At 37.0% G+C, this 26566-nt stretch overlaps 1 protein-coding gene across 1 annotated transcript in view; it reads right to left on the bottom strand.

Annotated features, from left to right (window-relative positions):
* Nucleotides 1-5633: 5633 nt before the first annotated feature.
* The window catches only part of UBN2 (ubinuclein 2), a gene marked incomplete at both ends in the record, with an annotated part of 81731 nt that continues 60798 nt past the window's right edge, over nucleotides 5634-26566 (bottom strand). The window contains 9 exons of the mRNA XM_079711023.1: nucleotides 5634-5683; nucleotides 8875-8964; nucleotides 9398-9629; nucleotides 15874-17424; nucleotides 21298-21340; nucleotides 23768-23818; nucleotides 24551-24694; nucleotides 25277-25390; nucleotides 25891-26009. Coding sequence (XP_079567149.1) covers nucleotides 5634-5683; nucleotides 8875-8964; nucleotides 9398-9629; nucleotides 15874-17424; nucleotides 21298-21340; nucleotides 23768-23818; nucleotides 24551-24694; nucleotides 25277-25390; nucleotides 25891-26009 — 2394 coding nt within the window. The remainder of the gene's footprint in view (nucleotides 5684-8874; nucleotides 8965-9397; nucleotides 9630-15873; nucleotides 17425-21297; nucleotides 21341-23767; nucleotides 23819-24550; nucleotides 24695-25276; nucleotides 25391-25890; nucleotides 26010-26566) is intronic.

The following is a 26566-nucleotide window of genomic DNA, read 5'->3' as shown; positions in this document are numbered from 1 at the left end:
TGATAACAGTCTTGCTATCAGGTAACACCACCAGGAGCCTCTGCTTTCTCCTTTTTGGCCACCAGTCTCCTCAGTTAAAATGTAGTTAAAAGGGGGCATTTATTAGATATATCTGTACTGGGCTCTGAGGATTGGTTCAATTTAGTCTCCCTTAACATGTCACATCTGTTTTAAACAAGAAACAGATGAATATTAGCTATCGAATATTATGTTATTTTGCTCAAGGGAGAAACATAAATAACCATTAAATCGTATTAAGCCAAATGTAATTATTTGGCAAATAAGAAAACTGAAGCTCTCTCAAGAATGCTATGGGTTATATGAGTGTTTTTCCTCAGAATCTGAAGTCTTTCTACTTCTAAGTTAATTAACCTTGACAGATATGCAGCTATATGAATTCTTCAAAAATTATTTCCCAGAAGAATACATGATGCATTTTTAATATTGACAAAGTTGCTAACTTCCTTCAAAACTCAGAAACAATACCATGGTTCTAACTCTAGCTCGCCCATGTCTTTAGTCTTGCCTGCCGTTGTGTACCTTATCAACTTGACCCAGAAAGACTCTTAAGATACTTGTTATTCCAATGCTTTCTCTAGTATTACGCACGCCAAGTTTGAAGGGCACAGAGTAGTGGATTACATCCAGGAATAGTCAATGAGTCTGCTAAATTTATTTTACTTGTAATAACTGACTTATTTTATTTATATCTATATATCTATATCTATCTATATCTATATATAGATATATAGTTATAGTTGTTGTTGCTGTTGACTTCTACAAACAGATATTCAAAGGGGGAAAATAGTATCTTGTGAAAAGACAATTTCCCAATCTACCCATTTGAATTGACTAAAAGCAATGGAATAAACAAGGCAGTTTTGCAAGCATTAATAGGGGAGTGCTTAGAAAGGATGCAATACAGCAGCTACTAGTTTTGTATATATATTACATATGTATACATATATATACAGATATATATGTATGCATGTATGTATCTTACACATATATCCATATTCATATAAGGAAAAGGAAGAATATTACAGAATGACATGATCTTGGCAAGTTTTGAGATTCTTCCTCCTGAATCCCCTGACGTATTAGCCTGTACTTTAGGATATCTGAGAACAGTTTCAAAAGAAGGGAAAAAAGAAAGAAAAAAAAGGCACTTAACAAAGACAAAGGCCTGAACTGAGTATGTTTTAGAGGAGTAATATAAGCCATTTTACCAGAGCTAAGAAACGATCTACAGAGTTAAACCTTTCCCCTTAAATTTTATAAAATAAAATTGTTTAACATGTTCTTAATCAGTCATTTACCTACTACTGCATTTTTCTTCCACATCATTATTACAAAAACAAAAGCCCCCTAAAAGCAAAAACAAAAACAAAAACAAACAAAAAAACAATCATACATGCACAATAGAAAGTAAAAGTGCCCATAAGGTCAGCAGAAACTACAGTGCTGAAGCATGGGGCAAGTTCTCAAGTTTGGCCTGATTACAGATTTCTCTCACTCTTCTACTTTAAAACAAGACAAAACAAACATCAACGAACAAAAAAAGCAAACAAAAATTCAAAACCTAAATGATGATAAAAAGAATACAGGGACCAGTGTGCTTTTATGGTACACGCCTAAAATAAAGTATCCTAATTCTATACATGGGTCAAATTATATGACAAAACCTCCTAAAAGTAAAGAACTGTAAATTAGATTAAAGTTGACCATTACAGGCAAAGTTCATTTTACAAATGTAGCAGCAAATCTGATAGATAACTGGAGTTCTAAGAGATGATCCCAAGGGACACAGCGTTCTCATAATCAATGGCAGTTTGAATAACAGTAGAATTCCATTTCAGAAAATGTCTTGAACCAAGTAGAGGTGGAAAGGGGTGTGGTAGAGGGCAACGAGAGGAGAAAGATTAGAGGTGTCTGCCCTTTCCAAACCTGGGTAGTAAACAATTTAGATCTGCTTTGGGAAAAAAAAAATCCTGGGTTAAAAATCTTTTCAGATAAGTTGTTTTCAAACAGGTGTCAAACCCACAGCATTCAAACATGTGTGTGCCCGGTTCTTCCTCCTACCTGGGTGATATGATAAACCCTATTCAGCTTCTCTGATATTAAAAATGTAATTTGGGCTAACAGCATCCATCAAAGGGGTGGTAGGCATAAAAGAATGTACTAACACAATCCTCTGATTCCCTCAATATCAAGATTTTGTGACTTCAGATTAACCTCACTTCTTTCCCCAAAACTTAATTTCTTCAGGCTGCTTTAAAATCATGATTTCTTTTACCCACTGATCTCAGAAGCATATGAGAAAGAATTATAATCGACTAATAATTAAATTATTGCTTACATCTATTGTGGAGGCTCTGAATGAGCTTGACACTTTGCTCTCAGTCTCCAACTGAGGCTCAGCACTGCTATCTCTGGAGACAACTCTGCTGACCATTCATTATTGCTCGTGAATACTGAGGATTAACTTGTATGTACAGTAACAGCTTATACATCAGTAAAGGCAATTTAAAATACAAGACAGTTGACAACAGCTTACTTTTCCTGAATCAAGAATCCCGCTGAATGGGACATAATTGTGTGCTGATTACTTTTACATTGGGATGTTGCTAACGCTCTTCAGAAATACACATTGCTCTATATCCTTTCCAAATTACTCACCATTTTAAAAAATAACATAATTTGACTTTCAAGTGCAAAAATAGAATATGAGTCACAAGCCTCTGTGCTAAAAAATAACCGATTTGTATGTATGATTTTAGTAAGACAAACTGTAAAAATAGGTGACTGTACAGTATGGACACCATTTTCAATGTTACGGCCTAGAAAAGCAAGAGGTATTTACATGTAGTAACTCTTTGATCATACTTTTTAAGAAATATAAGGATGTTGGTTTCACTTGTACAACAGAAAAGGGTAGTCTTGATTGGAGTGGATTAAAGGTAGTGAAAATGTGGTGCAGTGATGCAGAATCAAGACTGAAGAGAAAAGAACAGAATCTCCACATATGAGAACTCCTCAGAGCCAAGGGCCTTCAGTTATTTTTACCAGTTAGTTATAAACGATACTGGGGGAAGAACTGATAATCCTGTTCTTCTCTAATGAGGACAGAGTCATCAGGGATCTTCACATGGCGTGATTCAGTTGATGGATTTAAGAAATTAAAGTTGTTACTCCTCAACTGGAAGTCCTAATGAACTTATATATAGATAAATGTATGTGTACAGATATACACATACAGATGAATACATGCACAACTATCCTCAGAGAGAGAGATTAATGTGCATTCTGACTTCTCTCCTGGTATGGGAAGTAAAACAAAGGCAGCTTCCCAAAGGAAAATTCCTATAGATTAGCAAAGACTTCTTTTTTCTAAATTAAATAAAAGCAAGAGGTATGCTACACTGGAACAACTCAAGAATTGGGTACGTTTCCCTAGTTAAAAAACCAAATAGGGGCTTCCCTGGTGGCGCAGTGGTTGAGAGTCCACCTGCCGATGCGGGGGACATAGGTTCGTGCCCTCGTCCGGGAAGATCCCACATGCCACGGAGCGGCTGGGCCCGTGAGCCATGGCCGCTGAGCCTGCGCGTCCGGAGCCTGTGCTCCGCAACGGGAGAGGCCACAACAGTGAGAGGCCCGCGTACCGCAAAAAAAAAAAAAAAAAACTTTAATCAAACATACTCAATTCAAGTCAAACCTATCTGCACCATCCCAATATCCTTCCAAAATATCCACCAGGGTTGATACAACATTCTTATCTGCTTTACCGGTAAACTAAATTCTTAGAGGCAAGTAATTATATCAATGATTCCTTTGAAATAATCCTTTCCTCTTACTGTAACAAGTTCTTAGAACTAAAGATTTCAGTTATTAACTTTTTTTTTTTTTTTTTGCTATAACCAAGCCAATGTGACTCTGAAGTCCAAATATAGGCTTACAGATCTAAAGAGATCTGTGCTAATTTATTCACAGTCCTAAAGCTATTTGGAACTTCTGCTCATGAAAGTTAAAAAAGGGCCTGGTTAATACCCTTATCTGAGTAAGCGTAACAGGATGATTTGTAATGAAAACATACGCAAGGAATCTTGCTACTACCAATCTGATGCTGGTTTTTTTAGGTTAGTCTGTCATTGTTAATGGATCAAGCTTACACTATTCTTGAGTACAGTTTGAAAACATTCAGAAGCCTAAATAGGAAGAAAAAAGAGAGACTAGAACAATGATGAAGTGAAAAAAACCCAAACAAAATGTATCCAAACATAACCATAAATTTCTCCCTTAACGTCCTTTGTTGAATATGCTATTTGCATGAGGAAGCTGTAATAACGGAGTCTTATTATCTGCAGGTTTACTCATATATCAATACTGAGTAAATATTAGTAAAGCTTTAAAATCCCAAATGCTCCAAATCAATTTCACTACACTGGATATAGGGAGTAAAAATACACTATGATCGTTATAAAAATAATCCCCTGTACACATAATGATCCTAATTTAATTCTTCCCTTTAAAATATTATCTTCAAAATTCCAAAAAAAATACATATATGCCATTTGAATGACCAATGAGGAAGCATTGTAATGCACACTTACACTTGTTTATATCAATAGTTAATAATCACCTGAAATACCACTAGCTAAAAGAACAGAAGGAGACGTTGTGAACCTGAGGTGATGTTGGGGGAAATTTACAGTTCATACTGGCAGGCCTGCAAAGGCTAAGTGGACCAAAGCCACAGCCCTGTATCAAAGATCCCCATTTCTCAAAGAGGAAAATGTGAACACAGTCACGTTTTAACATCAAGAATGGAAATAAGAATTAACCAGTCAATACCAGATGCACAAATCACCTGAAGAAGAGAGTTAAGTACCTGCTTCTGAATGGAAGATGTAATTGACCCTTTTACAAAAAGGGAACATCTAAGTTTTGTCTGTTAAGAGCAACGGGCTCAATTTTTTGACTTAAAAATGTAATATATATCACTGTGCTAAAATGACTTTCCTGAAGCATCTTTAGTCCACTGACTTACATAGGAGTTGCTACACACTGGAGAAGATTCAAGTTTGTTCAGGATTTTTGAGGGTACACGATTTATACTCAGCTACTGTCTGTATCAGACATAGGGTCATTAACTTTTTTTGTGGCAAATTTGCTGCACAGTCCACCCAGACATGATCATTACTCCTGACAAACTGGCCTAATTTCAGATATATTGTCTTTTATTATGCAATTATGTCTACAAGTGTTCAGATCCAACCCCCAGGATGGATGGAGTTTACCCAAATCCTCAATTTCCTTCTTCCTCCCCCGGGAAAAATTAAATTTGTATTTCTGTGGGTTTGACAACTGAGTCTCTTTCAAGTCAGTTAATATGGTAACTTTGTCTTTCTTTAGAAGAGACCAAAGGTCACTAACTTTGCACGAAAGCATTTCTTCCTCCTGCACCTGGCTTTACTCAAGTAATGTTTTCTTTTCTTTTTCCTCCTCACCACAGTGCTTGGGACGAGAGAATGTAAACATCGACAGAACAGCAGCCCTATGACCACATGAGTACTTTTCCATCAGGTAGATTCCATCAGCCAGCCGAGTGTGTCATCTCCTTTGTTTGCTGGAAGTCACTGAGATTTCCGTGGTAATTTAGTGTCCCCTTTACTTTGGCCTCCATCTGAGAAAAGAGATGTTTAATTGGTATGGGTCAGCATGTAATAAAAAATAAAAACAAAGCAAAAAGAACAATTAACTTTTAATTTTCACGTGGATGATGACATTGCTAAAAAGATAACCTTTAGTACCTTACATGTTATATAGCATTATAGAGGTTGAGAACATAAAGGAGATAAAAACTCAACAAGAATGATCCTCTTATCTCAAATGACTATGGTTTAATTGGTTTTCAGTGTCCTACAAATACTATTTCAACAAGTATTTATTATCTACCTCACTGTCAATTGTGTCAAATGCCGTGAGGATTATAAAGAAACATAAAAGACATAATCCCCCTCCTTCAAGGGACCTAACACATTTTTTGATTCCTTTAGAAGACAAGGTCAATTTCATTTTCTTGCAAGTGAGATTAAATTTCCTGCCATGACACAGCATTTAATAACTCTCAATTATTTATGTAAATGATTGGACCACACTGGTAGTGAAAACTCCAGCTGAGTCTTTGTTTTAGTCCTAACCTGGCAAAAGTTGTAAAAGGTAGGAAAGTTTGCTACTGGGAACAATGGTTTCCTAGTTTTACATATGGCTATGTAACTTTTACTGGGGAAATGCTGATCGCTCTACTTAAACTGGACACGAGTAGGGCCCAGTGACCTCTAGAGACTAAAGAATATAGAGAAAATCTCTAATAGATCATTCATTGCCTTAGCAAGGAAAATTAAGCCTCCACCAGGCCTGAGAGAAAAAGAGGGAGGCACAAAGGGCAGAATACACAGGTGTAAAGGAACAAATTATTGCATTCAGTAACAATCTTAAGGCTGGAGGAGACCACAAAAGTCACAATGCTAAGTCCACTTGTGTGAAACCTAAATTACTTGGGTGAAACATAAGCAAAACAAAAAAACTGCCTCCACTGAAGAAAAGATGTATCAATGAAACAAAACAATTATTTCAAAAGCTGTATAAACAGAATATTATTAAAATGAACTTGGTGACAACATCTAAGGAATTGACTTTTCCATTTATAATGAGGTATTATACCCTTGCATTTGTAGACAGAAATGATTTGACTTGAAGCATAATCAAATTCATAAAATGGCAGAGTGGGATTTTGCTCAAAGAAGCTTTGGTTAATTACCAAAATAAAATACTCATATTAACTGGACTGTGAAATTCTTTAGACCAGGGTTTGGCAACTATGGCCTGTGGGCCAAATATGGACTGCCACCTCTTTTTATGAATAAAGTTTTATTGGAACCCAGCCACACTCATGCTACATATTGTCTATGACGGTTTTCCTACTGCAATGGCAGAGTGGAGTAGTTGTGATAGACTATGTGGACTGCAAAGCCTAAATTATTTACTATTTGCAGCTTTATAGAAAAAGTTTACTGACCCCAGTCTTTAGATAAGGTCAGAAAATTAACATTAATTGAACTCTTACTATGCACCAGGTACCATGCTAGAAGCTTTAAATAATTTTTTTTTTTTTTTTTTTTTTTTTGCGGTACACGGGCCTCTCACTGTTGTGGAGTCTCCCGTTGTGGAGCACAGGCTCCGGATGCGCAGGCTCAGCGGCCATGGCTCACGGGCCCAGCCGCTCCGCGGCATGTGGGATCTTCCCGGACCGGGGCACGAACCCGTGTCCCCTGCATCGGCAGGCGGACTCTCAACCCCTGTGCCACCAGGGAAGCCCTAAATAAATATTTTTGTTAAATTCTCATAAGAAGCCTATTAAAAACATCTTGTTGTCCTCAGTTTACAAGGAAGGGAAGTGAAAGTCAAACAAGTTAGACCTGCTCACAGCGGCAGTCCTAGAATTCAAAAATCCCAGCCTGATTCTCAAATTTAGTGTCTCATACTTTAAAATGTTTTTACAATGAAAAATTATTAACTTTTAAATTTCAATTACTTGGAAAATACCGACAGTCTTATTTCCTTTCTCCCTCTGGAACAGTGGTGCTGGCCAGAAAACAAGATAATGTACCTACACCTGGAATATTGGGGTCATGTTGAACCACAAGAATCCCAGGTGTCTAATTCCTTGCAGGTTTCTACCGGTCTGCCCTCAAACATACAGCTCCAAGCCGGGCTCATCCTACCAAACTGTCGTCAATACCCAGGGTGGAACTGCCTTAGTCACAGGGCAATTTTCCTTAAGCACTTAAACCTCATCAAGAAGCCCAGGAAGATCAGGACTATTGACACTTGTGCCTACTTTGTGGTCCCCCATTTGCACAACTGTGGTTTCGATTTCATTCTCTCAAGGGGAGAGTCTGGGGCAGCTTACCACTTAGGTGTTTTAGAGGATTAATTACAACCTATTGCCTCAAGATTGTTCTAAAGCTCCCATTTCCACATTGTGGTCAACTGTAAACTTGTTCAACAATAATTTTAAATGCAGTGGCCAAAAAGAATAGTGAGGCTCCAGTCAACTTCCAAAGTTAAGAGAGCAGCCTAGCGGCTCAAAGATCCTGAAAATGGCCTTCAGAACAGTATCACCGTTCTATGGGGGTCAACTGCTGGTGAGAGCAAGAATCTGGAGGCCAGTGTTGTGTCCAGTGTCCACTATCCAATTTCAGATTTCAGAGCGATCTAGTTGGGCTGCAAATATATAACGTGTACAGTTTAAAATCACGTTAATTTAATCGCGGCTAAGAGGCAGAGAAGTTTAATAGTTAAGAATACAGGCCATGGAGTCAGACTTCCTGGGTTTGTATCTCAGATTAAACACTTACTACCCTATCATCTTGGGCAAGTTGCTTACCTCTGATTCAGTTTCCTGATCTGTAAAATGGGGATTGTTATCTCATTCACAGGTTTGTTGTAAGGATTAAATTAGCTAATACATGTAAGTAGTCACAAGACTGTCACTTAGTAAGCTTTCAATAAAGGTCAACTATGATTAATTACCGGACATGACTTTTGTACACTGTTGTATGAATTCTATTCTTTATCATCATTTCCATATAACAAACACCTTCAAAAAGGCTCTCTGCACATGTAATAAAAGATCTCCTTTACTTATTTCCTTTCTGTAAGGTGTCTGTTGCCAATAAGGATTCAGTCACATGAAAATTAGTTTTTCCAATCTTTGTCATTCTCTCACATGGTTTTCAGAAAAGACTTAAAATATATATTTGTAAGTTTGTATAAATAATAAAGAGAGGAAGAAACAGGTGGCTTTCTTACCATTAAATGTTTGCTGTAAATGTGTAGGCAGAGGTGAGTGGGAAAGTGTTGCTGCATGCTGAGCTCCTGGCTGTAAACCCTTTAGTAAATCTGAGAGGAAAACAGTTTTGTCAGTAATCTTCTTAAAACTAAGATTTGAGCCCTCTTAGATAAAAAAATGAAAATAGTTTATCTAATGTAAGCACAGACCCTGACTTCTTAAACTAGAGCACATACATTAAAAAATATTTACATGTATAAATATAAATGTGTATGCAAATAACCCAGCAAATCTGACTCCCTCTTATAAATTTCATTAAGATAGAAATGTGGAATAGACAGTTCACTTACAAACTATAAAAAAATTTCAGAGTGCAGTAATTTGACTTATTTTATATATATAGATGAAATAAACTGCATTTCTTTTTAAAAAATTGTATAATTTTCACTCACTCCACCTGGACTACTCTCAATTAGTATAAATTTGTGAAGTTTCCTGTTCTATCAAACTAGGTAGCCAAGTAAATAAAAGAGCCGCACTTACTCTGAGTTAGGCTATGGTGGAAAGCGGCTGAGGTAGATCCCGAGGTGGCTGTCACTCCAGCTGTGTCCGTTCCAAAGCCAAGTAGCTCCAAGGGAAACTGGAAGGGCATGGTCACTGGAACAAGGCCACCCAGCATCCCAAAAGGAGTCACATTTTGATTTGTTACAGACAAAGGTGATGTCATGAGAGTCAGAGGTGAGGCATTAGCCAATAATGATGCTCCTGCTGTGGACTGCAGAAACCAGGGGTCAAAATACATAAGAAATCAAGTCTTTAACCTGAATTGATTTATTTTACTTAATATCCTCATGGACACGAGACTATGTCTTACATCTGCTCTAACAGAAACTTTGGGAGACAGAAATGAAGACTGAAGCATAAATTACATTTCAAAGAGTGACCAATACTGGCTTTGGAAATACTTCTACTCAGTTCTTCATCACCAGTTTAGATTTCTTAACTGTTACTGCAATGCCTATATTAACACCCATTCACTCTCTTAATCAACGCATTTCTAACCTTAGATTTCCATTTTTGCTCTTAGCCCCTAGATCTGACACTGGTAATTAATTCCATATAATTTCAATATGGTCTCTGGAAATGCTCTGTAATTTTACTGTTTGTCTTACAATCTTTTCTGACACAATCCCTGCAGCTGTTGTTCTAGACTATAACTCTCTCAGATCCCCCAACTTGATACCCTGTACTTTCATCATAACAGCCATCCTGTGTCCTCATCATCATTAGCCTTACCTGCCTCTTCCTCAGAAGCTGAACACCTGACCTATGCCATGAATCCCACCCATGCAGAACTTTCTGGGACAAATGTCAAGTACTGCACCTTTTCCGTATTTCCTCTGCCTTCGCAAATACAGAGTCCTCTTACATTGTTTTACAACCACGCTGTTATTCCTGGCTCTTCCCTAACTCCTAGCAAAATCCTGACTTATGTATCTTCCTTTTATTATCAAACTTGCTGAATGACAGCCTCCTTTTTCCACATTATCTAGCCTTTCGTTAACCCCTGAAAGAGGTTTCCAATTCCACTACTTTTTTGAACTTAGACTCCTAATGCAAAAGGTAAATTAGGGAGTGTTTTGACACTCCTGGACCTGGGCTTTGATGCCATGTTTATGTTTAGAAATATGCTAGCACTGATGAGCTTTCATTGACAAATTACTTAAATATACTCTATTAGGCTAATTTAATTCTTTGAACACTCTTCTATAAAGCAATTTAATAATTTTTTCCCATTTTGACTTTTTTTATGTGTACTTACCAACAAAGATTATAATCAAAATTTCTCAGTATCAGACATTATCTACTATAGTTTCTGCAATTTTGTAGCCTTATTTTATCAACTCAAAATTTCTGTGGTAAAAAACTTAACAGTTCTAAATTTGGTCAAGAAAACTGAATTCTCTGTATATTTGTTAATCAATAACAAGCATTAGCTATGGTCAGTTTTACTTTGTATGTTGATTACTTCTACCAGTAAATATTATTAATTAAGGGCTAATCATTTTATTTCTTAGTTAATGTATGATAACAAGGTAGGTGATTTTCCCATGCAAAAATGCCACATTACATCATATATTTATACACTTAATGGTCCACACCACTGCTGAACAAAAAAAATGAAGAACATCCTCCAAAAGCTTTCTATTCTGGTTTTTCCACTAGTTCTCCAATAGCCTTCCCTTATCTCCTTTATTTATCTCTCAGATTTATACCTTTAGTTCTGACCTCTCATCTCAGTTTCAATCCTGTTTAGCTAACGGTTTAGTGAAGAATTCCACTTGGATATCTAACACTCGCCAACTTGGCATGTCCAGAATTGAACTCATTATCTGCTACAATCACTTCCTTCTCGTATATGTTAAACGCTAGGATCAGTAGTTTCATTCCTTCCCACCACTCTGGCTTGAAACCTTAGTTTTTAAGCATCATGAAATGAAGAACAAGATGAGCTCACAGTCAACATGATATCTTTTTTTTTTTTAATCGCAACTTCCTCCCACACTTAAGTACAAATCTTTATCACTTTACGCTTGGTCTTGACTATTTTTCTTACTGCCAGTCTTTCCCCTCTACTGTGCCCACCATGATATACAAAATGGGTGATTTAGTTAAGAATTACTAAGTTAGAAACAACAATGCTTCTGAAGCAAAAAAAGGATCCAGCATCAATTTAAGAATTAACAAGCGTTCTTTCTTCTTTTTAATTGTAATTCTATTTTAGTCTCAGGATAATATGGGGAACACACTCCAAGGCCATGTGCCCCAAGCGGAGCCCCCCTAGTGAGGAACATGAAACACTGCTAATAAGGAGAACTCTCCTATGCTTTTCTGGAGGAGGCTAATGGAAGCATTAAAACTGACAGCAAATGCAAATTAGGGCAACTTCCACAATTAAGTAACGTGTATTAGCAATAAAAAATGGCACCATGCCATAACTATCTAACATTCTGTACTTTTAAAAACCTTCCATAACCACTTTTGTTTATAAAGCTAAAGTGAAACACCAGATTATCTAAATGTTATATGGGCATTTATAAGTTTTTCTCTCATAGAAGGTGGAGACCTTTCAGAAGTGGGATATCCCACTGTCGATAGCATCCGGAAGCACACAGGAGAAGCTGTCAACATGAAGTAGGCAAATAGTTCGGGATAATGCCCCATAATCAAAAATATTTTCCATGACCTCCACATTTCATTCCTAGGGGAAAATATGAACGGGCACCTTGCTCTTCCTGTGGTGGGTACTACATTTTTCTTTTAACGACGTGTTTCATTTTGGTGAGTACATCTGCCCCCCATTCTCTACAACACCCAGAGTGATCTTCTGAAATATAAATCAGACCATACCACTCCCCTCCCACAGCTTCCCACTGAACAGAAGTAAAAGCCCAAGCCCTTATTGTAGCCCACAAGGTTCTCCATCCCATGGTTTGGAGCTGATCTTTGATCCCCTCACCTCCCCATCCTTCCCTACTGGCTAGCCATGCAGGCCTGCACGTCGTCAGGCTCTTTCCTATCTCAGCGTCTTCACATCTACCATCCCCCTCTTGCCTGGGCTGTTCGCTCTTCTCTCCAAATGGCTGGCTCCTGCTCATGCAATTCTCAGCTCTAACGTTGCCTCGTCAAAGAGGCCTTCTCCATCTCCCTTATCCATGTTAGTAGCAATCACACTTTATCATATGACTGTTTTATTTTATTTTTATAGCGCTTAAAGTATTTTTAAATACTTGTGTTTTGCTTATCTTCCTACCTAGAATATACGCCCCATGAGAGGAGGGATCTTGATTCACCCCATTTCCCCAGCACCTAGAAGAGTGCCTGGCACACATTAAACACTTAGTAAACATTTGCTTAGTGAATTATTTTGGGAATTATAAAGTGGCAAAGACAGGATTCACAGAAAATCAATAAGCTGAAGGGCAAGAAAGAACAGGAAAGCCTTGAGTGGCAAGTTAATAAAAAGCAGGTGGAGATAATAATGTGAACCCAGAAAGACTTTAACTTTTGTTAACCTCACGACCTGTCATTTTCACATCTGCAAACAGCTAAAGATGTCTTTCACAAAGGAGCGGAATAGTTTATAGGCATAGATAGGAAATCTGTTTTTAGTGCTGGCCAGCTAGAAGGATAGGATCTAGAGGCCACAAGGTAGCTGGTAAGATTTCAGTGAGATGCTATGTTAAAAAAAAGAATCTTAGGTTGACCAAAAGTTAGAAATAACCTTATTCAATTACTGATTTTTTCCTCAGTCAAACCAATAAGAAAGACAAAAGGATCCAATATGAAGGCACGAACACTAAGGTCTCCAAATCATAAAGCCATTTCGGAGAGGAAGAAAACCAGGGAGGAAGTAGTTATATTTTAGAAACACAAATTTTGCCATGTAGTTTCCTTGCCAACAAACCAACTGGTAAACAACAAACCAAGTTGTTCTTCAGGGATAAATGATCAAATATAGGAAGGTTTCCAGGAGAAAAAAAAAAAAGGAACTGATAGATTCTGGAGATGACAAAAGATAGAGGGAGATTTAACTTTAAATTCAAAGAAAACAAAGCAAGTGGAAAAAAAGCAATTTTTAACTACAGGAAAAAAGTCCAAAATTTATCACTGAAACCACAGTTAATGACACTTAGCTCAACAGAGACAATATTTTACATAGTCACAGATTTAACCAAAAGTTGTAATTTTAGTCTTTGAAGAAAATGGGAAAGGTATAAGTGAGCTAAAAGCCTTATTTATCACAATGAGAAGCTGAAAGATAAAACTAAAATAAACAGTCTTCCATTCATTCTTATTTTTTAAAAACACAATTTTTAAAAAACACAAGAGAAAAAGCTAAGAGAGTTAAAAGTAGCTGACACTAGGAAGGAGGATCTGGGGCACGGAACTGCCATTTCGGTTATAATCCTCTCACATATTCCTGTGATCAAATTAAAGATTGATTTCAAAAACAGTCAACATTTTAATAAAGATAATAAAACAGGAATGTGGACTAACTCCTAGACCTTAGTTATAACTTAAATTTTAACATACAATCCCTAAACGGTTTTTTTTCTTATTTCTGATAAAAGCAAAATCATAGAGATAAAACATCTATTTATCCCAGATTTCAGTTAATGAAGTATCAGTTAATTGAATTTTGTTCTATATTAGAATTCTAGAATTCATTCATTCCTAAGCCTACTTTAGTAAAGGCAGAGTGATGATTTGGGTTTTAAGTGTATATTGAATACCAACACTTAGCTTGTACTGAATAGCAGAGAACCTCTACAAACACCAAGGGGAAACATATTTCATTAGATGTTGCTATTCCACATAAATAAGAGGCAGTACAAAGTTAGAGCACTTTCTTAGACAACAGAATTTCAGAAATCAATAAAAGTCATATTTTCAAAGAATAACTGAGAATCTAAGAAATAACATCATAAAATGTTATATTTTTTAAAGCTTCTTATGAAACAGAATATTATGTAAAATCCACTTTCTTGAAGAGTCTAAAAAAGTTATCAGGAAAATATCAACACTGGTGGGATGATGGGTGGCTTTTATTTTCTTTTTTTCTGAATTTTACCTATTGTGAACATGGATTATATTTCAGGGGAAGGGAAAAAAAAGTTAAAGAAACCAAATCAGTAAAGTGAAGGACAAATTTGAGAAAGCCTCAGAATACAAAGAAGTGGCAGATAGATGAAAACAATAACAGAGAAGATGATATGAAAGGCAGAAAGATGGAATATATGAGTGATAAAGAGTTCTCAAAAAACCTAGGCGAATGGATCAGAAAACATAATCAGACCCGAAATAGAACAAAATATTCTTGAGCTGAAAAAATGGGCAGGTCTGAGATTGAAAGATGTTACCATTTTTCTAGGTACACAATTAACGAAAACTAGATAAACCTAGCCATTATCTGGGAACACTTGATTTTCAAGAAACAAGAGAAAATGCGATTAGCATTTAGGCAGAGAAAACCCATTACTTATAAGGGAACAAAAAGTCAGAATTGCCTCATACTTTTTTATAACCTTAATTAGTAAGTAAGCGTCAGTGGAGCAGTATTCACAAAAGTTGGAGTGAGACATTTAGTGACCCAAGAAGTCTTTATCAACTCAAGTGTGGCAGCACAGAAATTATCAGGTATGCAAGAGCTGAAGTAAAACAGCTTTCACGTTAGCCTTCTTGAAAAGATTCCTTGAATTAGGTACTCCTGCTAAATGAGAGATAAACTTAAATTAAAAACTCACAAATGGGGAAAGTGTGGTATAAATGGATTACTGACACTAACTTGACAGAGAATTATATATGAATAACTGTAAAATTTGTGCAAAATAAAAATTTTATTCGAAAGACAAATGGTTAGAGGAAAAAAATAATATGTCTAAATTTTATTAAATAAAGAATTATGGGGCTTCCCTGGTGGCGCAGTGGTTGAGAGTCCACCTGCCGATGCAGGGGACACAGGTTCGTGCCCTGGTCCGGGAAGATCCCACATGCCACGGAGCGGCTGGGCCCGTGAGCCATGGCCGCTAAGCCTGCGCGTCCGGAGCCTGTGCTCCGCAACAGGAGAGGCCACAGCAGTGAGAGGCCCGCGTACCGCAAAAAAAAAAATTATGAAAGTTGGCAGGAGAAAGGGGACTAGGATGGGGAAAAGAAGAGACATGTGAAGGTATGTTAAAATCATAAGTGACTATGTTGTTCTGGACTTTGGTAAGGTACAGTTTTAAATATGCATTTTATTTGTGTTTTTTAAAAATTTTGAAAGTAAGCATGTAATAAAAAAAATCCACATCCCAACAAAAATTTCATTCCCAGGTGTCTCCATCACTGTGATGTCAATATCCATAAGTTAGAAGTCATCATAAACAACTGATATTATAATAAAGTCATTAAATTGACTCACAAGAGAAATTACACCATCTTACACTTTATCACGTGAATGTATCTAACATACATACCTGCACACTGGCTGTTACCACTGACGACCCTGAGGCAGAGGATGGTCTATGTGGAGTAGACAACGGTTTAGTAGCACCCTGTGTTCCACTTCCTGTTCCCCCAGATAGACTAGTCCTATTAGCTCCGCTTGAGTTAAGGTTGCTACCTCTGCTGGCCGGTACATTCATTGCAATTCCACTCAAGCTATTCTTGCCGACAGTTCCAGTGGATGATGAGTTTGTTAGCTTTGGAGGGGCCTGAAGATTTTTTGTAGATGGAAGGCCTGAAGTGCGATTAGAGGGCAATAAATTCAAGGTGGGAGACTGTCTGCTGATGTTTATTCCACTGGGCTGTTTATGGACTGGGTTGTTACTGCTAGAGTGGCTACTCTGGGCCACTAGTGCATTTGGACTGGAAGAACTTGGGGATACAGTAGGTTTGGGAGTTGGGTTGGATTTAGAAATAAGTTTAGTTGATACTGAAGGCTTAGCTGACTGAGAGGGCTTGGGTGAGGCAGAAGGCTTAGGTGAGGGTAAGGGTTTAGGAGACGTGGCAGGTTTCGGAGATGCGGCAAGTTTTGGGGATGCAGCCATTGAGAAGGGAGATTTGAAACCCTGCGTGGAGATTTGTGACACCATCGCCTTGGCTAAATAGTTACTGGAGGTAGTGGTGCTAGGTACTGTCCTAGAAACCAGGGAGTGGGACCCTTGAGAACCATTTCCAGGTTGGGGAGTAGATAAGGGAAGGCGGTACATAAGTGGCTTATCTGAAGACTTAATAAGTGGGGATGAACAAGAAAGTTGGGGATTATTACTTAATTTCACCACTGGATTGGTCTGTGATTTACTAATAGTTGCTTGTAATGGAGACACATAGTTCTGTTGGACAGCTGAATGCTGGTGCACCTTTGTTACTTGTGTTAACGAAGAAGCATCTTGGGCCTCTGATGTTCCCAGAGCATGAGAGGAGGCAGCAACTTGGGCTTGGGAAGAAGAGGAGACATGGGTCTGTGAAGAGGAAGAAGCGTGAATCTGGCTTGACCTCTGTAGTCCTTGTTGAAGTAGCCTGGCTGGCAAAGGTTCTAAGGAAACTTTAGGGTTCTGAATTGAAGAACCAGCAATAAGGCCTGAAGAGATGCCAGTATGAGCTAAATCCTGGGGTTTCTTTGGTACTGGCCCTGTGTGGCCAGCAATAAGACTTGATGAATGTGTGGTCTGAGTAGAATCTAGTTTTTTGGGAGTAGCCAGTGGCAGTTTACTCATGATACTTGCTAATTTTTCCTCTCTCAGTCCTGGACGAGGTTTTGCAGTTGGCATACTTATCCTTGAGCCAGCTGGAGGGCCCTTGTTCCCGTTGTTGATAACAGCTAAAGCTTCAGAAACAAGATCCAGTGCAGGTGGATGAAAAGAAAGTTCTTCATCTAGTGAGTCATCAAGGCAGATCGTCTCCTGGGCTGGTGTAGAGCTAGAACTGGTGGAGGCCACAGCAGATGTGCTAGAGCTCGTTGAAGGGCCACCAACTGAAGCCACCAAGGATGCAGGAGTTTTCTGGTCCTTTTTTGGACTACACTCCTAGCATAAACAGCATTATGTTGGAGAAACAAAAACGATTAATCAAAAATTACAAAGTATTAGATTTTAAAGGACAAAGGAATTCTCATAATTAAAATTCTACTAGAAATCTTATTTAGAGGCTGTAAAAACCAAAATAATTTTCCAGAGGGTAGAGCTCCTAACTGAACTGTCCTCAAAAGCCAAAGTATCTGATGTATTGCACACAGCTGCCACATCTTCGTAAGCCATTCTAAGAAGGCTTAAAACCAAGCCAAAGGAACATTCATATACTACGTCTATCACTAATGAAACCTCCTCTCCCCTCACCCACCTCTATCAGATCTTCAGATACTATTCCGAATCCATTTGTTCAGAGACGATTCTCTTTTTATCTTCCTTATATCTAGGAGAACTTCTGCCTTTATCTTTTTTATTTGTATTTTTAAAATTTTTTGGCCACACCGTGCAGCATGCAGGATCTTAGTTCCTCGACCAGGGATTGATCCCGAGCCCCCTGCAGTAGAAGTGCAGAGTCTTAACTGCTGGACTGCCAGGGAAGTCCCTCTGCCTTTATCTTAAGATTCTACCCAGGGACTTCCCTGGGGCACAGTGGTTAGGAATCTGCCTGTCAATGTAGGGGACATGCGTTTGAGACCTGGTCTGGAAGGATCCCACATGCCAGGGAGCAACTAAGTCCGTGAGCCACAACTCCTGAGGCTGCGCTCTAGAGCCCACGAGCCACAACTACTGAGCCCGTGTGCCACAACTACTGAAGCCCGCAAGCCTACAGCCCGTGCTCCGCAACAAGAGAAGCCACCGCAGTGAGAAGCCTGTGCACCGCAACGAAGAGTAGCCCCCGCTCGCCGCAACTAGAGAAAGCCCACGCACAGCAAAAAAGACCCAATGCAGCCAAAAAATTAAAAAAATAAATAATAAAAATAAGTTAATTATATATAAAAAAAGATTCTACCCATCTCGTATAGTATGGTTTGCTACGATACTGGCCCTCACTCTGCTTCCTTGCATTTCGGCCTCTTTGTATGCCTGTCCTACAGCTACCCATAGGCAGTGCATAGAGAAACTGGTACATCAAACTGGCAGAAGATTCAATCCAAGCACACTTAAATTACCTTTTCTATTCATTATGGTAGAAGTCATTTGTAATTTATTCCACATATATTCACTATGAGAAAGGCACTATGCTAAGAAAGCAAGAGTATTAGGAATTAAAACTTGGAATACCTAAGAGAGAATATTTTCTGTTTCATCAAAAAAAATTAACTTCCTTAAAATTCAAGGAAGAGATATGAGAATTAGGGCACAGTTTAAAATATTCAAAGAGCAAAAGAATTTAAAAAGTATCTTTCTCTTAAGAAAAATATGAAGTACATGACTCATTTTATATTTAAGATTAAGAAGAAACAAAACTACATAAAAATCTTTTCAAAGTTTCTTCAATTAGTTTCCTAAAAACAGACAAATCCAAATAAACCTAAACCCTTATACTATACATTAATTTATGCCATGAGAGCACTTACTCTAACTACAGTGGGGTAAGCATGGAGAGAAAGGGTCTTTACCACCTACTTTCTAAGGCATTACAGTAAATAAGAATAATAAATTCTTATTTCTGTTAAGAATGCCACTACACTCTTTCTTCGCAATTTCTCTAAACGTCTATTCTAAAAAGCCGTGATTGAAAACCTCAATACCTTTTAGAAGTCTGTAGCGTAACTACATTAAGGTCAAAACTGTCTGCTAAGATGAACAGCTAATGCAGATGAGACATGACTGCACTGACATGCCATCCAATTACATGATTAGTGAAAGCTGCATTACTATAAAAAGTACAGAAACTGAGAGTGGGGGAGTGTATCAAAATAATATTGGGACTGTTACCAGTATAAAATTGCCATTTTAAGTAACTTTCTTTATTAATTTTTCTTTAATATTTTTTTCTTTACAAGAATAACAGTAAATCCAGCCAAGAGAGTACTGTGTAGATTTACATTGGTAAATTGTTCAGGATATACATTTGAGCCGAAAAAGCAGGTTATTCCATTTATATAAAATGTTAATTCCATCTGGATAAATAAATGACTGGATGGGCAGATGGATAGATGGTTAGATGGATGGATGGATGGGTGGAAGGAAAGAAGGGGGGGAGGCAGGGACAGAGAGCCAGAAGAAGGGAGGGCAGATGTGTGCCAGAAAGTTAGGAGCTTTTTATTCTATGTGAGAAGAAATTTCTGGATACTTTTACTTTCCTCCTTCTTACTTTTCTGTATTGTTTGCATTTTCTCCTGTAAGCATTTCCTTATATTACCTTTATAACTGAAATAGGTATTTAAGGGTCAGCAGGGCAGGAAAAAACCATATCCGCAATACAGTTTTTCCATTTGGGGAAAAGGAAAGGGTAATTTAATCACGAAGAAAGGAACAAAACAGATAATTCCCCTGTACCATCCCAGCACACCCATTATTAGAATTCTGGTAAATTATATGTTTAAATAGATGTATCGAAATTTAACCAACACTTTATGGTGGGTATTAGGAGTTTAAAAATAAAGTCAGATGTCAAAACAAAGCATGAACTCAATAGAGTTAATGAAATACTGGCTCCATATTATTTGGATTAGAAGACAAAGCAGGTTAACTAAGAAAAAGAAGACTATTTAATCTGCATTCAAAGAGCCTCTAATACGATAAATTAAGAAGACCACGGAGTAGCAAACATTGACCTTCTGGCCCTAACCTCACAAGCAAAGAAACTCTATTCAAAGAGATGAAGGCTATGGGAAAAGTCTAAAACCTACCAGTTGTGGGCTTTCATTACAATTTTAATTTCAAATGATTATAGCTTTCACTTCTAGAGGTTATGCTTGGTTCAACTCTGCTTTGTCTACTTTGATTGGATATTTTTTGTCCCCCCTTCTACTTTTTTAAATATTAAAAAACTTAAGTTACTTTATGTTCTAAATCTAATAAATCCATCACTTGCCCTTCTTAGGGGTCTAATTCTGTTGGCTGTTTCTGCTGACTCACTCACAGTAACTTATTTCCTCACGTATTCTGTATTTTCAGATTGTAAACTCATGTCTGACACAGTATATATGTGATAAGCCTTTGAGGCCTGGGATGAAGGTACATTATTAAAGAGTGAATGTGATTTGCCAGTGCCCTGGGTTAATACTAATCTAACAACTTCAAGTTATTTTCTTAGCTTGAGGTTTTCCCAGATCATGCAGGTTGTGTAAATTAAACTCCCAATCCAGAGAAAAATTTCAGGGAGGACTTTCTTCCCCTAATCCAGAACCCAGGCCAAGATACACAAATTTCTTAGTCTTTCCGCTGGTGAATGGATTTCTTTTCCAGTTCTTTCTTTTACTAAAAATGTTATCCTTTGAGAGTCCCAGGTTTATGGAGAGTTTCATTCCAATTCCCAACCTATTTAAGTCTAAGAAAATCTTATCTGCTGTGCTCTGAGAAGGTGATGGAAATCAGCAAATGCACCTAAAGGCAACTAAAGTTTCAATGACAGATTAACATTCTGGCAGCTTCTTCTTTGTTTTGAGCCTTAGGAATTTCTCTTATATATTTATATTTGCAATCTCAGCGATGCTTCTGAGAGATATTTGTCATATTTTATTCAACATTTCTAAGTAGTAATAAGCCTTACAATTTAACTAATGTATATAAATTTCCCACTGCCACAAAGCCATCTCTTCTCCCAAATACAATGGTTCTAGGATTTTTACAATGTTTGAAAACACCCATCTTAAGAGTATGGTACTTAAAATACATGTGAAATACCATATAACCTTTTCATCATAAGGATGTATTTCAACAGTCACCAATTATCACTAATTAAAGATTTGGTTCAATACTTACCTTCACTTTGGGTTTAGGTGCAGGAATCACCTTTTTCTTTGCCCTAAGAGAAAAGATTAAAAAGGAGGCCATTTCAGGGGCAGTTAAGTCACTCATTAGGAAATTGTAACACATAATCTTGTAATTATATGGGTAAATAATTTCTTCTATTTGGGAAGTTCTCTGAAGGAACTATATATAAGTTATATAAGTGCTCAGTTTATATGTGAATATACAGCAACATGTTCCCCAATTTCAATTAACTAGAATAAAGGCCAAACCATTAGTAAAATGTGAAATGTAGATGATAAAGTTTTTTAAAAAATTAAATGTAAATACTCAAAAAAATAAAATAAAATAACTCAAAACAGGCTAACAAAGCTGCCTAAGAAGACTTATTTCAAAGAACTGGTAAGAATTTGTAATTATTTATAGAATAAGAGCTTCAAGGAACTTTAAGCTCAAATTAAACCATGCTAAGAGGTTGTAAATGAGATACTGTTTAAAAAACAAAACAAAAAATCCTCAAGTTTTTAAAGAAAATTATTTTTAACATAATAATTTAGATTAAAAATTTCAAAATGACAGAAAAAAGGCAATAAAAAATACCATGGATCGGGCTTCCCTGGTGGCACAGTGGTTGAGAGTCCGCCTGCCGATGCAGGGGACATGGGTTCATGCCCCGGTCCGGGAAGATCCCACATGCCGTGGAGCGGCTGGGCCCGTGAGCCATGGCCGCTGAGCCTGTGCGTCCGGAGCCTGTGCTCCGCAACGGGAGAGGCCACAACAGTGAGAGACCCGCGTACCGCAAAAAAAAAAAAAAAAAAAAAAAAAAAACCATGGATCCTTGGAACCTTTGGGAACTAGTGTGGAAAATGTTTGAAGATTAAAAAAGGGTTGAAAAGCTAAAATACCTCACATGTCAGAATATTTCGACTTCACGAAGTTAAAATGCCATCAATTAAATTAACAAGTATCTTTTTTTTTTTTTTTGGCGGTATGTGGGCCTCTCACTGTTGTGGCCTCTCCCATTGCAGAGCACAGGCTCCAGACGCGCAGGCTCAACGGCCATGGCTCACGGGCCTAGACGCTCTGCAGCATGTGGGATCTTCCCGAACTGGGGTACGAACCCGTGTCCCCTGCATTGGCAGGTGGACTCTCAACCACTGCGCCACCAGGGAAGCCCTTAACAAGTATCTTGATTACAATCTACAACTTCGTTAAGGCAACAGTAATATTCATGACTTTCAGGCCCATATTATCACACAGATTCCTACTTTCTGATACAAAATGAAACGCAAAGTTAGCCATAATAATGAGGCTACTAAAAAAGAAAAAAATAAAAACTGAGGTAAAGGATCTATGTAAACACTTGCTTTAGAATTAAAGGAATGAATTATTTATACTTGAATTGTAACGTGATTTTAGAACTATAGGGAAATTAAAGGCCTGAAATATTATTGACACAAATACATATAAAGGCATAAAAAATATACATACCCCCCACCCTGGGATATCTAAACCACCTGCAACAAAGTAAACCTATAATGTATGAAACCAAACTACTCCAAATTTATACCCAAAACAACAAGAGTAGCAAGATCTGAAAACCACACCAACTCAATACATCTCTGATGGTATACTAACAAAGTGTCCTTCCTAAAAGCTGTAAAAAATTCCACCTACTACAACTGTATACAAGGAAAGGGGGAATTTTGTAACATTACCCAGATGTTAACCAGATCTCTTAGTGGAATACTGAACTAGAGTGCTCAGTAAATTCTCAGTGACTTGCTATGTTTATATTTCATTAACCCTTAATACTACACTTCTAGGCAATAGAGAAGTAGCCTTAAGTTGTAGGTAAAAATAAAATCCTTGTCAAATTAACCAGTATTCACCCAAAAATGTAACCACAGAAAAAACTTGCCTTTTTACTAAAGACTCTTCTTTATTAATTATCAATACATCATTAATGAAAGATTCAGTTTTGGACAGAGGGAAGGACATGAAGAGTATGTTAATTTTGTAGAATAAAACACTGCAAGGCAAGGCTAGGTAGGATATATACAGAACTGTCTTGAAAAGCATGAGGCTAACAGATTACCTTTGTAGATGGTCATTAAGAGGGAAAGAAAAAGTATACGAAACAACGGGAGGGCAGATCGTCCAGGAACAATGGAAACCACCAGAGCCTTCCTGTTTACATGGCTTCTCACTACCAGATCTCAGGCCAATATGTTACATTAAGGATTCAAGTTTTTAGAGACTAGCCTGAGAAGTTCTTTAATAGATAAATGTGTCCTGAGGTCTACAGAGTCCACAGTTTAAACGATTTTTAAAAACAAAAAAGCAGTGGTAAGACAGAGATTGTATAAATGTATGTTTAAGTTCTATTTTACCTAGCATTTAATAAATGATATTTTTGTTTACTAAATATCATAATGTGAATAAATATAAGTGAAGAAATCTGGAGTCTGCATTTACTCACGGAGCAGAAGTAAGATGATTATGTACACTCCGACTTTCCTTAAAAAGCATTCTGGAAAAATTAAAAGGACACAATTATTTTTCCACAGCAGATAATAACATGATAATCACTTTGTCATTTTAATCATTTAATATTCAATAGGCTACTACTTGCTTTTTTTTTTTAACCAAATAAAGACTTATAATGGTACAGTAAATTCAATAAACTATTTTATGGAAAATGTTATATTACCTCTTTATTTAAATCTTTTAACAAATTTCTGTTGATTTAAGATGAATACTTTAGGATGACAGGTTGAGACAGCCAAGTCTATTAATTTTAACATTCTTTACTTAACTCTTTAAACTGGGCTACACTTAGTTTTAGAGATACCACTCTACATTGACTATTTTCAATAGCACTAAGGCTGTGCCTCTTTTTCTACACTCTAAATCTTGTACTCAGTTACTTATCTTCATGATACCCATATAAAGTTCCCCTTCCAAAGTTCAAAACCTTCTTCCCCCCTCCCCTTTTCTCTTATTAGGAAATTCACGTGCAAAAAAGAAAAAGTGGTCGGTTAAAAAAAAAAAAATCACCTTTATGTGTATCTCTATGTCCATGTGACTAATTGTTTTGTCTTTTAAGTGAGTGAAGCTTTCAAAGCAGACATCATCTGAGATGACTGTAAAGAATGTTAAACACACTAGGTTCTTAGGAAAATGAATGTCATATGTGTGTATATATGTCTTTAATAACAGCAATAAAAAAGTAAAATAAAATCTAGGATGTCATATTTCTTACCTTGCCTGCATCCAGCCCTTAGGCCACAATGGTTTCACCTCTGTCTCCATAAAGGATTTAAGATAATCCTCAGCAGACTGGCTTTTATTTGGCTCTAACTCATAGCATCCCAATTTGATCTCAACAAGGTTACATAACAAAGTTCTAAACAGATTAAAAATATATATTTATATATAAATCTGACTGCAAAATTGTAGAAAATTAAGCTTGAAACAGATTTTTTAAAAGCACACAAATCTGATAGCAATAATAAAGACGATTATCTGAAGAATTCAGAAGATGACATGAAGATAGATGATTTCCAACATATATCATTCAGTGTACTATAGCCAAATTCCCAATATGAGATAATTTCCTTTGATACCTTTAATCCAGGCACCAAAGATTAAAAGGGATAGTCCTACAACTAAACCCTCCACTTGGAGTACAGAAATACTGGTAAGAAAGATGACTGGTTATATAAATATATTTAGTACTTCATCTCTGAAACCAGTATGACTTACTCAATAATAAGATTAACTTATAAAAAGTACTATATGTAAATAAAAGTGATAGAACTCTAAGGATATTAGAACCAAATTGATTTTCTCTTGAATAAATTTTTCCTACACACTAACTTTTGGTTGCTTCTATCTAGTTTTCCATTTACTATCAATTCTTTTTATGAGAAACCTTACTTCTGCATCATCTATTTGGTTAAAAGTGAAGGTTTTGGTTAAATCTTACCTAATGGTGTCATCCCAGTGGAATTTCTTCCTTGGTCCTATGACACGTTTCCCTGGTTTCTCATCATCATCTTCCTCAGATCCATTTTTTTCTCGTTCTTCATCTGTTTGAAACCTAAAAATGAAAACCATTTTATGAAGCAAAGTTTCAACCCAACACTGCCTATAATATGCTCCTTAGATACTTGTTGAATTGCTTAATTGAATGTTGACTCAAAAGACAGGGTAAATGAGGAGTCTACCTTTCCACATAATACTTTGAAGTGCATTATAAAGCGCTCTGGTAAATAAGGTCTTCAAACTCTAATATAAAGGCATGAACACTTATCTTTTGTATCCAACTTCAACCAATCAAGTAGGTCAACATGTGAAATGTCTGACCAGGGTCAGCTCTAGCTTTGATCACATCATACACTAAATCAAAAGACCTTTTGCCTTTCACACCAAAGCAGTTGAGTGGGAAGTGACTTGCCATTTAGAAAATATATTCAATTATACCACTTCAGTGGTTTATGTGGATTTCTACTTGGTGATGAAGTCCACTTAAGACCAATCTCTAACAGCTACAAGTATTTCTCAAATGCAAAAGCCAGTCCAAATAGAAGAGGTACATACTTGGCACACTTAGCTTGATTACGAGCCTGGCAGTCCTCCTGGTATTTAAATAGCTGTTCAGGCATGACATTGCTAACAGCCAGTTTCAGTTTTTGCAGAGGTTCTCTTAAACGATCATCCTGAGGAAAAAAAAACACTGAAAGTTTTTTCAAACATATTTACAAAACTTATTTTGCAAGCAGATTCTCAAAAGATGAAATTTGGGTTTTAGATATTGATCACACATTTGAAATGTCACATATTCAAATACGGACATTTCTTCTAAAATGCTGACTTTTCACAATGCACACTGTATATAATAAAATTAGGATAACCCTACTTCCCAGAGAGCCAAGCAGAGTCCCAGTTTTTGCCTGTTGCCTCAGCATAATTATTAATAGTGCTCAATTACACTCTTAAAAATACTCCAGTAAATTATATGGACACTTTAACTGTAATAAAATGATTATAAATAGAGAACAAAATCTACACTGTGCAGACTACTAGCAGTTAATCCCCATTATGATGGGGAACTAGTACCAAAAGAAGAGATCCTGCTCTGGAGGACTGGAATGCACAGTTTGGTTTGGTGACTACCAGCAGAATGTTGGCATCCTGTTTTCTTGTGTATTGTTAGTAACTGTGACTTAAGTTGTAAGCAAAAATGCAAGGTCAAGGCCAAAGTGAAAGAGGAAAA

The sequence above is a fragment of the Hyperoodon ampullatus genome, assembly GCF_949752795.1.
Source record: "Hyperoodon ampullatus genome assembly, chromosome: 9".
Classification (NCBI taxonomy): domain Eukaryota; kingdom Metazoa; phylum Chordata; class Mammalia; order Artiodactyla; family Ziphiidae; genus Hyperoodon; species Hyperoodon ampullatus.
The sequence above is the reverse complement of the archived record's forward strand: the minus strand, read 5'-3'. Positions and strand labels throughout refer to the sequence as shown.